The sequence below is a fragment of the Ambystoma mexicanum genome, chromosome 4q (genome assembly GCF_040938575.1).
Source record: "Ambystoma mexicanum isolate Mex_15411 chromosome 4q, UKY_AmexF1_1, whole genome shotgun sequence".
Taxonomy (NCBI): Eukaryota; Metazoa; Chordata; class Amphibia; order Caudata; family Ambystomatidae; genus Ambystoma; species Ambystoma mexicanum.
This window is the reverse complement of record NC_090928.1, coordinates 885,268,349-885,283,267: the sequence shown is the minus strand read 5'-3', so window position 1 is coordinate 885,283,267 and position 14,919 is coordinate 885,268,349. Positions and strand designations below refer to the sequence as shown.

The 14,919-nt window shown below is 45.3% G+C and overlaps 1 protein-coding gene across 1 annotated transcript in view; it reads left to right on the top strand.

Moving 5' to 3' along the window:
- The window catches only part of CAMKMT (calmodulin-lysine N-methyltransferase), a 580,736-nt gene extending 566,170 nt beyond the window's left edge, over positions 1-14,566 (top strand). The window contains exon 9 of the mRNA XM_069608450.1: positions 11,091-14,566. Coding sequence (XP_069464551.1) covers positions 11,091-11,168 — 78 coding nt within the window. The 3' untranslated portion in view covers positions 11,169-14,566. The remainder of the gene's footprint in view (positions 1-11,090) is intronic.
- The last annotated feature ends 353 nt before the right edge of the window (positions 14,567-14,919 follow it).

Genomic DNA, 14,919 nt, shown 5'->3' with positions numbered 1-14,919 from the left:
TCGGGTCCGTGGACCCAAATAATTTATTTATTTATGCAATGTTGGGTCCGACCAACATTGCGGAAATAAATTAATCGGGTCCACAGTCCCGACAAACATTGAACAAATAAATAAATATACCGGGCCGTGAATGGCGGAGCTCTGTCACTGCCCTGGAAGGGGGCACCAGAGGCAGTTACAGGCCCAGTGCATTTTTTTTTATGAATGTCAGGTCTGTAGACCCGAATTCTGAGCCGTGGCGGGGGACTGTTACTGCCTCTGGTGCTCCCTTGTTAGGTCCATAGACCCGAATTCTGGGCCGTGGCGGGGGACTGCTACTGCCTCTGATGCCCCCTTGCAGGGGGCACCAGACGCAGTAACAGGTCACTGCCTGGTTTTTTTATTTGTTTGATGTTTGTTGGGTCCGTGGACCCGATTAATTTATTTATTTCTGCAATGTTGGGCCCGACCAACATTGCAGAAATAAATAAATTAATCGGGTCGATGGACCCGACAAACAATGAACAAATAAATAAATAAACCAGGCCGTGTCAGAGTTACTGCCTCTGGTGCCCCCTGAAAGGGGGCACCAGAGGCAGCTTTTGGCCCGGTGCATTTTTAGACTTCGCCAACTTTGCACCAGACCTGCAGATTAACTTAACTGGTCTACTGTTAAATTTCAGTACCAGTTTAATGATATCCACTACACTACAGAATAATTGCTCATTTTACTATAGCCAATATGATAGCTCAGTGGGTTGAGCGCTCACTGCTGCGATGTGTGTGTGATCTGCATGTTCGAATCCCCGCAAGACCATCTCAGCCTCTGTTGCTGCCTCTGGTGCCCCCTGGACCAATCACCTATGTTAGCAGACATGCAGGCTGCAATGAATTTAGTTGCAGCACACTCATTGTGCCCCCTGCTCCTCATGAGCCCCCATAGTTGGTCAATCTAGTGGTGTCATCAGGAATCAAATTTAGGAGGGTCACAGAGGAGGCCAAAGGCAAAAGTAGGGGACATGGTAAACATAGATACAGAATATTTACTTGGCAACACTGGTCAAAACTATTATCTGCATAATGAATTACCTAATCACCAGTGCCATGGTATGCTCAGGCAGCATCAATCATGCTTTGTACAGGACAATGCTGGCCTAAATTGGTAACAACCAGCATAGACATGTTGCTACAGAGGCATATTTTGGGCACAACCAGCATGCCAGTGTGTTACATCAGTGACAGTGTGGTCTTACAACACTGTGTACACATTGATCATTAAAACGTGTTGTGTTCTACAATGTTCTTGTCTGCTGTTGGTGACATGGAATGTACATGTTCCCCTTTAGAACTGATTGTAAACTTATGACTTTTTGGCCAGCTTTCCTGCTGTAAAATGCACCATTTCAAAATTCCCTCTGAGATTGTTGTAAAATGCACGCCTGCTCTCTGCGCTTCTATGTGAGACTGACTACTTTTTTCTCCTGTGCATCTCTATCATTGGCTGCCTGAAATAGGTAATGAGGAATAGATTGGCGGGGCAAAGCAGCACACTTGAAACCAGCCAAGCATCAGTGTCAGAGCTAAATGTTGAGATTTCGGGTTACCAGAAAGAAATATGGACAGAGAAAGGCAAGAATTACAAATTAAATTAGGAAATTAGGAAATACAAACAGGCTATGAGGCACATTAACCAATCAGGATATAGGACAAGGCCGACCTAACAAGGTGAGGCACCCCTCCCATCAGAGGCCTTGGGCCAGTCATTTGCAACCTCCCAGGTACAAATGGGAACTGACCTCATGCATACCACAGATTTAAAAAAGGGAACATGAGGCAGTTGGACCTACCCAGGTTTAGCCCAACTGATCCAGACAGCCAGTCCTTGCCTGATCCTGATGAGTATTCACCTCGACCATACCGAAGGGAAAGGGTCCGGACCAGTATGTCCTGGGAGACTAAAAGGAAAACTGTAAATACTTCAGACCATGAAATTCTCCAGATGAAGTGCGCACATCTCGCGCATAATCAAGAGACATTGAAAATGGCTACATCTAGACCCCCTACTACTGAAACTATTTCCTAAGTCACCAATGATGACATACAAAAGAGGGAGAAACCTACGGGATAAGCTGCTGAGGGCAGAGAAACCACCATTGGACCCACAAAGAACCTTACGTGCACACAAGAAGGGCACATTTCACAGTCTTACATGCAGTAATTGCAACAACATATTTGCAACTCACTTCCACTTTCTTTCCTGTAAGAGGATCCCTGTTAATATTTCCCACAGGCAAGTTATTTTTATCCTTTTTGTGCATACGATATTGGAACTAATGGGGCACTACCCACACTCACTCCTTTCCAAAATGGCTACTCTGGCACTTTACGCCATACCAAGACTATCTTAACAATTAGGATGCGTTGTCCATTTTTTATTTCTACTCTGAGCAGTTACAGAGAGGAAACGTTCTCTCGTGTCTGCATGGCGTTTGAATCGGTTTGATGTACACGAGTCTTGATTTCCAGAGGATCGCACATGGAATTTAGTGCCCCTCCATTATATAGTGACAGGTAAGGACTGAGGGATTCCCCTTCTTCCGATTTAGGTAATATATCATAATGCTGCTCATTGACAACTCCATTTCATTAAATAGCAGCACAGCCTGTTACACAGTCCCCTTTATTTGTCCCTCCATAGCTTGCACTTGTGTGTGAATGCTGCACCAAAACATAATACTGGTTGGCTCACATGAACCATCCGTGTCCTGCGGTCGGTCTTTCCTTGTGATTTGTACAAAAAATGGTCACCCGTGGAATATATATGGGTAAGAGATAAATGTTTCAATCTGCAACACAGGTTGTCTTTACTATAGACACCTCTCTAACATGTAATGAGGTGGAATTCTTTTACTTTATACGGGTGCATTAACTTAGGGTGACCTCCCTGTGATCAATATTCGAGTTCCTCTTCAGTTTAAATCAACTGGTATGTTTTTTTGTTGTTAATTAGGGTTCTCGTGGCATTACACTATGTTTCTATTCTGTGGCTCACAGTTTGACTAATCTGGATACTGTTTTCCTCTATTTCTAGATGCTTCTTGGTGTACACACATAGGATTTTGAATATGCATGGTCTTGGGGACCTTTTATGTTATATTCTGGCTTTGACTTGAAACATGAGAAATGGAGACTGTATCTGGGTTAGATACATTACTCATAAGTATGGACCTCTTTTCTACGAAATGTGTATCTAGGAATCATGAAATATATAGTTAAACATTGTTCATTTGTGTTTTCAGTTGTTATTTTGCTCCTGAAGAAGTGGTTTTTACCCTGAAACACGTAGAGCTCTGTTCAACAAAAGTAAAAGAAGTCTACACAAGATCTCTAAGCATACTGTGTGAATTTGTCATGGAAAGTCATTGATTGTATTTATAATATAAACTAAGTGTTGGCTGTGATTACAGCACAAAGGTGTGCAGGGGACAGAGGAGTCCACATTTTAGGATGCCATTATTTGCATATATACGTGACAATCTCGTGTCAGGGTTGTGTTACCCCCCCCCTGCACCCAAATTTGATTTTTGAAATTGTTCAAGTGTACATTGGTATAACTAAACAAAATGTAGGTGTGCAGTGGACACATAAATGTTCTTCTGTACCAAATAATCCATTAAACAGTTTGTTGTGTGTCTCCTTGATTGGGGAGGGAAGGAACTCCCTGTGTTGAGGGAAGCCGCTCAATAAACCGGTACATTAGTGAAGGGAGATTGTATGTGACTTTTCTGGACATGAAGAAAGCATTCAACCTGATGGATGGAATCATCTTTTAGCGTAAGCTAAATGCTAGTTGGTCCCTAATGGGTTCTTAAATGTTATCCAACTGTGATATGTAGATACCTCAATGACTGTTGGATGTTCAAGAAGTGGGGACTATAAAACACTTTTTCACACTAAAAAGCAGTTAAACTGGTATGACTGATAGCCCCACTCCTATTTATTTTATTTCTTTCAGATTTTTTGTTCTGTACCTTCTCTGATAAAGTAAAGACACCATTTTTGAAGGGCATCTCTCATATATTGTTTGTTATCTGGTGCTACTTTTTATGAAGAGTGGTTCCTGGTGTAAACATGTATAGAATACCACTGAAAGGGCCTCATTAAGGCTCTGTGGGTTGTAAGATTTAATTTTACGTTTTGAGCTTATAGATTGTACAAATGCCCGGAGGTATATATGGCTAATATTTGCTCTATGATTTTACATGGTATGAATTGCCATGCCCTGGAGTTGTTTAAAATAAATTCTTGTGCCAAATAGCTGGTCTCCCTCCAGGCGCACCTGGTAGCCCCTTAAGAGTTGAACTGAGAGTGTCTAGTATCGAAGTTCTGGCAAAATTCAGGTTTCTAACATGACTTAAAAATACATCTGGGACTTTGTTCTAATTAATAATAATAATAATAATAATAATAATAATAATAATAATAATAATAATAATAATAATAATAATAATTAATAATAGGCTTTTTATGGAGCGCCTCACCTAGCTTTGGGGAGCAACATAGCACTTTACAATCACTGGGGGAAGCAGAGAAAAAATAAACGGGGAGCTTACAGGGGAGGGCGCTGGTAGGCAATCGGTAGCAAAGGATCTACAAGCAACTGGGGAGGAGACAGTGGGGAGCAGATCACTGAGTCTCAGGTAGGCTTGGGGGTGCAGGGTGTGTGGATCTTGGTGTTAGGGAGGAGCCTCTCATTGAAGAGGAAGCTGTTGAGCTCTTTCCTGAACTGCAGAAGTGATGGGGCAAGTGTGGTGTTGATGGGGAGGAGATTCTAGAGTCTTGGACCATAGATAGAGATGGCCTGTCTTCTGGTTCTTTACTTTGTGCACCGTCATAGTTCAAGTCTGCACATTTCCTTACTTCTGGTGGATCGCATGCCTCTGGACATGCTTAGTTTCTAAGTGAGGTAACTCACGGACTTCCGGGTGACAGCCTTGTAGATGATGCAATAGGATTTGAAGATGATACAGGCTTACAACCGGAGCCAGTGCAGTTTGATGAGGGTCGGGTGATGTGGTTGAATTTGCAGAGTCCTTTGATGTGTCTTGCTGCAGCATGCAGGACACATCTCAGGGGTGACGGGGCAGTCGCCGGAAGGCCTTCCAAAAGAACATATCCGCCATCCAGGTGGGAGAGGACCAAGGCTTGGACAGCGATCTGAAGGTGTTTTCTGGGGAAATTAGCTTGATTTTCCACAGGAGAGAAAGTTGGTACCAGGCCATTTGTGCCTTCCTTGATATGTGCTGTTTCAACGTGAGGTGTCTGTCGATGTTGATCCAAAGGGACATAGTACACATGTCCAGCTGGGGTGTTAAGCCCTTAAGGTTCATAGCAGAGAGCCTTGTATGGATGCCAGGGTGTTTGGTGTTGTTGGTCAGAGGTTAGAATTCAGAATTGGAGGGGTTGAGCTTCAGGTAAGCGCTGAACATCCAGGAATGTATCAGTGTGAGGCAGGCCTTGTACCTGTGGATGCCTTCAATGGAGGATATCTTGAGGTAAATCTGCCGGTCATCTGTGTATTGGTGGATGTGGATGTTGTCTGGAGCGAGGAGGGTTCTGAGCGGTTCCATGTAAAGATTGACGATATGGGGGGACTGGATGGATCATCATGGGGCTCCACAGGTGATGGGTAGAGTTGGTGATCTGGAAGAATCCATTTGTACGAACTGTTGGTGATTAGCAAGGTAGTCATAAGTGAGAGTGCAAATTCACTGGGTAAAGATAAATATGCATAGTATGCTAGGGGCTGTAAGTTGCAGGTAGATTGGAGAGGGGAGGGGTGATACATGTCCATGTTTGACGGTCTAAAACAACTTAAAATAGGTCTCAAAGGAAGAGCTTGGCAGAGGGAGACAGAGCAAGAGAGATCGTCAAAATGTCCACAAGCTACCTTCTCTAGCTTTATGTGCAGCATTGCATATGCTTGTACGACAAAGAGAAGGCAGTTCTGAAACAAGGTCCCCAGAATGTACAAGGCTGATGCAAATGTTTGTTTAAATGTACTCCCTCTTAACAACTGAACAAGGTGGGTGGGCATGGGGCAGGGGAGTACAAAGTGTGCCTGTAGTTCAGGGGCTTGCGAAGATTTGGCAACATGCTGTTGTTTTTCTACTCTGCGTAAGTTCTGGTTAAATTCCTACTACTTGTTAAATAATATCAGGCATTGCACAGATGCCATGTTTTATATAATGAATTTTAACAGCCAGGTGTCTATTTGGAGCACGTATGAATACATTAAGGCCACCCTTTCATTGTAGGCCGATTTTGTTAAAATGGTATGTAATTTATGATAAAATATGTTTATAAATGTTTGAAGTGTTAATGAAGAAATCTGATTGAATAAATCATTGAATACAAGCGGTCAATAATTCTGGAAGGACCTGAAGACCCTACTCTTCAAGGAGCACCTTGCCAATTGCTCATCGCTCCACTCAACCCATGTCTCTCCTTCTAGGCCCTTCCCCCATCCATTCTCCCCCATCCTTCCCAGCTCCTCTGCTAACCCTGCACCCTCCTTGTACACCCCTGGGGGCGTCCGCTTTGTACAGCGCTCTGTTGCCTCCCTGTAAGTTCTACACTTCTTATTATATGGAATGGCTGGCATCACAAGCTGAGACATTGTGACATTATGTACAAACTTGAATTACCTCTTGAGTGGAATTCCAAGGCATCCCAGGATCAGTCGCAAACATTGCATTGCGCTTTGCAGTGACAAAGGCACTCAACCCTGCATCTTTAGGAGATTTGTCCAATTGCCCGGCTGATTTCAGACGTTCTTTGTTGTCAGGAAGCACTCAAGGATTATAGCAATGCACTGAAAACATTTCTGCTGACCCAAAACTAAAGAAACGAATTACAATGTTGTAAGTTAGACCTCTATAGTCCTCCACACGCCTCAAATCACCCAAACATCGTCTATTCGTGACAGTTTCTGGTGGTGACTTTGCCTCTTGTGAGTTACTGTTGATGGTTGCTGAAATTCGGGACTTGGGCTTGGTGGGACTCAGTTCCCCCAAATGTGTTACTGAGGGTCCCCGGTCCTAGTGCTGTCCCTATGGCAGGACAGAAGCCAAGTAAAACTTAGCTTGGCAGCCATCTTGGGAAAGCTGGAACTTGCTGCGCGGAGCACTGGGCAGAGCCGCAGCGCTGGTTCCCACTTGTCAGCTGACACCTTGGGTTACGTTTCCCGTTCATGCTGATGAGCGCGGCTTAGTGTTCTGCTGGTCTGGCAGGATTGCTTTTTATTCCTGCGTGTCTTCTTTCAGCCCCCCCATCTTCGCTGGGATGATTTTGCTCCCAAAAGGAGGAGAGCCATTTTCCTCCGGGCTGCATGTTATCCGCTTATCCCTACTGTTTTGGAATAGAGCGTAACCAGCTGGAGAACTGTAAGGAGGCCGATAATGCCGCTATTTTCCGCTGTCCCGTCTTAATCTTGTTACACAAATGGTTGTGAAGAGACTCATGAATTTTAATTTTGTCCTCTGCATTAGCGCCTCATGTCACTCATACACAGCTGCCTTCTATGGGGACTTGTTCACCCCGCCTGCTACAAGGGTGTGGGGAAATGGGGGGGGGGGGGGTGGTTAGTAACAATCTTGGCACTGGCGCAAGTAAAAAAAAAAAAAAAGAAAACTCCACAGATTTAGGCAACCACCCGTGAAGCTGATTAACAGTCAGTGATCAGGGCGAACAGCTTTGCCTCTTAAACTTTTCACCTCTCATTGTTAGCTGTGAAATTTTATTTCCGTTAAAAAGCAAGCCTGTAATCAGAACTGCGCCATTCTACTATTTAAGACAGAGTTTTTTTGTTAGCGTGAACCCACGCCAGGCAGCAGCCTTGTCCCCGAGACCACCAGTATCTGGCGCTAAGGTATGGCATGTTAATTTTTTTAAATATATTTATAGAAATGCTCGTTTTAAAACATTTTTTTTATTCGTGTGCTCTTTCTTTTTTATGGCACTAAAACACACGATGTTCTGCATACAACTGCAATTACCTATAACGTCAAATAAAATGCTGTGTTCTTGATATTGTGTTTTTTGGGGGTGTGGGGGGTCGTTCATTTTCCTGCTATCAAGAACGAACATGAAATGTGTTATTCCGCATCCTGTGTGTAGACTTTTTTTTTTAATGCGGCATTAAAAAAAACCGAAGGGGTCTCTGGTAAATTGCATTTCTGCTATTGAAATGGAAGTAAACTTTGAAAGGCTATGATATGAAGCGTGGCCATTTCTGTGAAAGGAGCGGCCAGATTGCGCCTCAGCCCCCTATTCAAGCCGCCGCTTTGCAAGTGCCCGATGTTTATAATCTCGGCGCTGTGCTGTTGATAATTGTGGACACTGTAAAGGGTAAACGGTGTGAATTCCTCTCCCGCGGCTGCCTTTCACCTCGTGGGTCTGAGCGCGTTACACCCAATTATGAAGCAAAGCAGAATGCTACTAATAGTAGCTATATAATTTCCTTCACACCTCGTGAACCCTATTTTGCTTACAAAATTGGAAAATTGTTTTCTTTGCAACATTTGCTTTATGCGTTTTTTAAGGAAAAAAAATGGGGGGTGAGGGGAAGAAGCGGAGCCTTCTTCGTGGCACGGGGCCTTGCAATTAGAATTTTTAATTAGCCAGGGAAGGGGGGAGCCCCGATAAGCAGATTTACTCTAAAACCACATAACCTTTCGCACTCAGACTGGTATTTGGTCACACTGTTCTGCAGGTGCACGCAGCCTCCGCGCCTTTGTCACGGCGCTGTACCCCCCGACTCAGGGATGAGTGGGGCACCGGAGACAGGTTACAATGTGCTCTTGGGAGGCGTGCTTTTTCTCTCTCTTTTTTTTAAATCATCTTTGTGCATTTTCGAGCAATTTTGCAGTAGGACTGAAAGTGGCGAAAAGAATGCTCTTTGCTGGCTTTCAGAGGCTGGCGTCTGAAATCTGTGTCAGCGTTTGCGGCCATTTCGACCGTTTAGGGGGAACCGAATTTTGGTTGTGTGGTGCTGGGGCGAGGTCACGTTTATGGTTACCTATAAAACTAGTTAAGAGGCACTTTTTAAAAATTCGAATACACATTGAAAGAAATTATTTTAGTTCAGTAGTTTAGGTTTTATAAATGCATCTCAAATTGGCGTGGTGTTTGATGTTGCCATTACATGAACTGGGTGATCGTTTTTTTTCCTAAATACGTTTGGAAAAATAGCCAGTGTGCCGCGCAGTACATTTTATTTTGGTACAAACCTACAGTTTATTTAAAGTGAAGCCTGACGCTTGGTTGTGGGGCCTTTTTGGACATCTACACTGAAAATGTTGGCAGATTTGCAGAGTTTAGGACACCTGAGTTGGATTCCGGCTGTGAGTGTGAAGGGGGGTGGGGAGACCACCTAGGTAGGAGGAGCCTTTTTACGTGAGAACTAATCCAGAGTAAACAAAGTACTCCAACTGTTTAAGGGGTTGTATTTTGCTGCTGTTATTTCTTTGTTATGCGAGTTGTTGGGGGGCGGCGGCGGGGAGGAGGGGGCTGGATTTGGGGAACCGGTGGTTGTTGAAATACACTGTTAACCAGTCAGAAAGTACTAGGTCTTGTTTTTAAAAGTGCACCCAAAACGGGACATGTTCCCTTGGTTTGGCTAATTCCTATGTGCCTCTGCTTGGTTTCAGGACCTGTAGGAAGGGACGTCATTTAGGGGTCGCCAGGGGTCGCAACTGCGACCTCTGAGGTCACCCTTGCGACCTCTAGGGAAAAAAAGAAAATAATGTGTAATGCAAGCTCCTGGGCTGTGGCCAGCACCATGTGGCTCTTTATTTCTGGAGTGGCTGGCTTTCTTGTTAAAGCCCCTTAAAAAGAAAAATAAGAACAGGAGTGCCACAAGTCTAACACTTTCAGCACTGGCCCTAAAGAAGAAAGAATAGGAATACCAACTAATGTGTCTTTCTGGAATTCTATACAATAATTGCTAGACTCATTAAAGGTTTATTTCAGGCACACTTCAGGGGGTGAGTCACTGATTTAGTCTGTTCTTAAACGACTCAACTCAGCCTTTCATCCTTCGGAGGTCGATAAATGAGTACCAACCCAGGTTGGGTGATATTGGGTGTATATTTTTTCTATATAAAGCGCTTAAGCGTAAGTGCTATGTAATAGCACATCATTATCATTTGGTCATGGACGTCTGCTTGCATTCACAGTATGCAACCTGTGCAATAGGAAACAGCACACTGAAAAGCTGTTTTTACATTTTCATTGCACGCGTTTACGACGTGAAAAACTACACATAAGGCGATTTGCCCAGAATGACATGCTTTATTTTCTGAAGTGGTGAAGCTGAAATTCGAAAGCAGAGTTTCAGGTTCCAAAGGTGCGCATTCTAGGCACTTGACCGCCTCTCCAAACGGCGCGAAGGCCTTAATGGCTTCAGCCATTATACAACCCCCACTTCCTAGAAAAGGGGGTGAAGCACCTCAAGAGGTGCCGGATGCACACTGAAGAGTGGGACTTTTGCCAGTGGCCGGGGCAGCTTTTTTGGGGGGGAAGTTGGGGCGGGCGGATAAATAGGGCGCCGGCTGGGGCGCACTGAGTCCCAGGGAGGGGGGAGGCATCCCCTTTGCCCCCCTCCCCCCGCGTTTCCGAGTCTGTTGTGCGCATCCTCCAATGCCACCGGGAGAAAGTGTGAGGCTGCATGACAGCCGAGTGGCGCAGGCCGCAAAGGGCCCAACGGCCGCTGCAGGCATTTCCCCCAATATCCTGCTGGGCTTTCACCTCTTTAACCAAAATTGAGGACAGCGACTCATCAGTGGTTCAGGGAATTGTCCTGCTGGTGTGTCATGTACACAATGCATTTACCCAAAGGGCCATTGAAAAAAATCTACCCCGACTCTCAGCCACCCTCTGAAGACCTGTGTAACCTAATAGGAATGTAACCTTTGCATACATTTTCTCCATGTGCTATATTTAGAGTGGATTAGCTGAATTCATTAATATATATATATATATATATATATTACATATGTGTCAATGTATTTATGCCGGCCAATTACATTTATCTTTCTTTGTGTTTGCAGCTTAAGAACGAAGAGGACCAGATGTACGACGAAAACCTCCACTACCCCCTTCTTCTCATCTTGACCCAGCAGGGATAGAAGCAAGACGGGGGGCGCGCATCTTTGCCAGAATCAATCATGTCGTCCAAATGTGCTGAGGCCGTGCTCGAGTCCTACCTTATAGTGTTGTGCTGTACTCGCCAAGAAGGCTGTATTCTTCCCAAAAGTAGGAGGATTGCGGAGTTATCCAGAGTCAAGACATGTCTTTATGGATGTATGGATGTATGTATGGACGGGCTCTCGCAGGGCTCGGGAGTTTGCCACTTTAAATCTTATTTGCGGTGGATCGCTTTTAAAGACTTTCCTTTAAAACCTTCCTCCCGCTAGTTTGTTTTAAACAAAAAAAAAAGTGTTACCCGTGCGCTTTCATTTGTCACTTCGTAGGCGACTCCACATTTCGCCATTCCGCAGTCGATTAAATCAGGCCAATTGATGTGTAATATTACGAAGAGTGAACTTCTGTCTAATGTAAAATGGGGGAAGGGAGGAAGTGCGCCGCTTACGCACACAATTCCCGTGTTTTTACTGCCAAAACATTTAGAGGATGTGCCCACTGTATTATTAAGAGCCAACGGCTTCAAGCCAATCTACACTTACCAATTAGGTGCATTTTGTTTATCTCCCTGCGTGGCAATTGTGTGACTGCATCAGAAACCATACAATGATAGAGTTTGCTACTGCTCGTTGCAAAAAAAAACAACAACGCTAATCTTTCGCCGGTTCGTGGGGCATCTAGTTGTGATTTCTCGACACAAAAGGTGTCCGTCATTTGTGAACCGTTTTGCCACAACGTGATGTTTCCCATTAGCAGCGCCAGGGGTTTCCGCCTCAGACGGGAGCCTCTGGGCTGACCATTTGCGCTCTGGACACAAAGGGGGCCCGGCCCCCGCTCCTCCTCCTCAATTATGCGCGATTAGGCTCAGTGTGTTGTGTCAAGAAGTGGGAGGGCACGCTGCGCTCATTATCTGTTTAGGTACAAGGGGAACACGCTTAGACCTCCGGTTTTTGTTCCGGGAGAGACAGGAGTCTGCCCAAAAGTAAACTCGTGTTCAGTTGTTGACTGTTCTTACATGGAATCGCCTCCCTTGCCCTCTGAAAAAGTGGCATTTGATCCCAGCCATGGCGGGGCCGTGTTTTAAACCAGTCCTCTCTGGGGCCAGACACGTCCAGGGCATCGGGTAACGTGTGTTTACTCGTGATACAGTCACGAGTCCCTCGTGTTGTCTCCTGGTGTGCAGATTGCATAGTGTTTCAACTCAAGCTTTGGTTTAGTTCACCAGAACACTTTCCCACAATCCCCGCCTGCCGCTGTCTGCCGACAGTGTGAGAACCCCATCTCTCCCAATCGCTGCCATCTTTCCCACTTTCTCCTCGCCTGCCGCTGTCTGCCGACAGTGTGAGAACCCCATCTCTCCCAATCGCTGCCATCTTTCCCACTTTCTCCTCGCCTGCCGCTGTCTGCCGACATTTCTCTCGCCTGCCGCTGTCTGCCGACAGTGTGAGAACCCCATCTCTCCCCCAATCGCTGCCATCTTTCCCACTTTCTCCTCGGCTGCTGACTTTAGCAAGGCACTCTCCCAATCTCTGCACCCCTGTCACCCTCCCTCTGTTCCTTGCTCACCCCCAATCTATGCACCTCTAACAAACTCTCCCAATCGCCGAACCTCTGTCACCCTCACTCCCTCTTTCGCTCTCTGTCGCCCTCTCTTTCACCACCGCTATCACTTTCGCTCTCTTCCTTACTCAGAACTCCCCTATCTCTGCACCTCTATCACTCTCTCTTTTCCTTGCTCTCCTAACTCCCCAATCTCTGAACCTGTCTCTCTGTCACAACATCTCTTCCCTTTCTCTCCGAACTCCCCAATAGTCACACCTCTATCACCTTCTCTCCCTTTCTCACTCTCAAAACTCCCCCTTCTCTGCGCCTGTCACCTTCCTTCCCTCTCTTTCCCCAACTCCAAAATCTCTGCACCTGTCACGTCCTCTCTCTCTCCCAACTCCCCCAGTCTAACCTGCCACCCTCTCTACCCTTTCTCTCTCAACTCGCCCAATCTGTGCACCTGCCGCCCTCTCTCTCTTCCTTTCACTCTGTCTCCACACCGCTATCACTTTCTCTCTCTTCCTTACTCTGAACTCCCCCATTCTCTACACTTCTGTCACTCTGTCTGTTTGTTTATTTGGTAAATTGCACCAAACCCGTAGGTAACCGTGCGCAGCAGATAAGCAAACTTTACTTAGTTACAACAGGCAACAATACAGTGAAAACACTCTCCCTTTTGCCCTTGCGGTCCTATATCCCCCATCTCTGCACCACTGTCACCCTCTCTTTATTTCCCTTTCTCCAATCCTCTTCTTCACTTCTCTTGTTCTGCCTCTATTTACCTTTCTCCTGTTCTGCATAGGTATTCATTCTTTCTCCCCCTATGGCCCCCTCATCACTGTCGTTTTGTACTCTCCGCCCTTTCTATTTGGAGCCCCCCCTTCCAAACATTGCACATAAATCAAAACGTGAACAAACAGCAGTCATTCTGTGGAAAGCAGTTAAATAGATTGACACATAATTATTATTTAACAGTTTCATGATGCGCAAACATAAACGACGTTACAAATTGATGCCATTTGCAAGCCTTACCAGCCCTTTAACCCCTCTCTGTGCGCATGCGCAGTTTCATTGGGTTTGATGGGCATATTTAAAATGCAACACCTCCCAGCTCAGAAATCTTTGCTCTGATAATGTCCAGCGTTGCAGTTTTCTCTCGCTCATTGCTTCCCGAACCTGTGTAAAAGGCCCCTTTTGAGCACCTGGAAAAATCTTAAAGGAGCGGCTCAAAGCAGAATGTATTTTGCTTTTTTTGTTTGTTTTACTAACTAGTAGGCGACCCGCACCGCGACAACACATTTCTTGTATGGAAGCACTGCAAGTAAAGGCTGGGCGGCGGCCATTGCCATGCCTTCAGTGGGAACGCACCCGCTTCCAGCCCGCTGGCTGTCGGTTCAAACGTGTGCTTCGACTTTCCAAGAGAAAGCGGCGCCTTCCGTTTGATGTGGCACCCGCCGAACTAGCGCCTGGGTAAGATCCGTGCAGTGGAAAGCACCTGATGCGTGGATGGGAAACGCGTTTCTGCGGTGCTGTGCATTCCTCAGGCCTGGGCGACATGTTTGGCCTGTGATGGCAAACATGCTTGTCTGTTTTGGATGAAAACGTGCAGGAGTACCCCTCTTGGAATCCGACCATGCATGCCACTGTCTCTCCGTTATGAATGTTGTGTCGCCACTGGTGCCTGCTGCACCTATGCGTCGTTTTAGCAGCTTAATGCCCAGAGTCTTTCAAATTCCCCATTATATTTGGAATTGCCAAAGCACAGTGCTTGCACCATGTACAATGTGTGTGTATTGCAGCGCGGTCATGATGATAATAAAACATATTCTTAAGTTAAGGTACATTGTCGTTTCTCTAATTTCGCAGTACTGTGCCTTTTTAAGGTAGCGTGCTCAACGGTTTGATGTGCGAGGTAAGTCAGATTGGGGAACATCTGTTAAATATGCCACGTGTGTTGATACCCGCCTCGACGGTGGATGATGTTGAGCTTTCTTGCAGCAGCGTGCTGTTTTCTGAAGACCCATATATATATATATATATATATATATATATATATATATATATATTTGCCAAAGCAAAGTTCAAATTAATTAGATTGCTGTGATTTACGGATAGGGTGACTTTTGGTTAATATCCAATATATTCAATACTCTAGTTTGCACATTTGTGTGTACATACCTGAGACCAGGA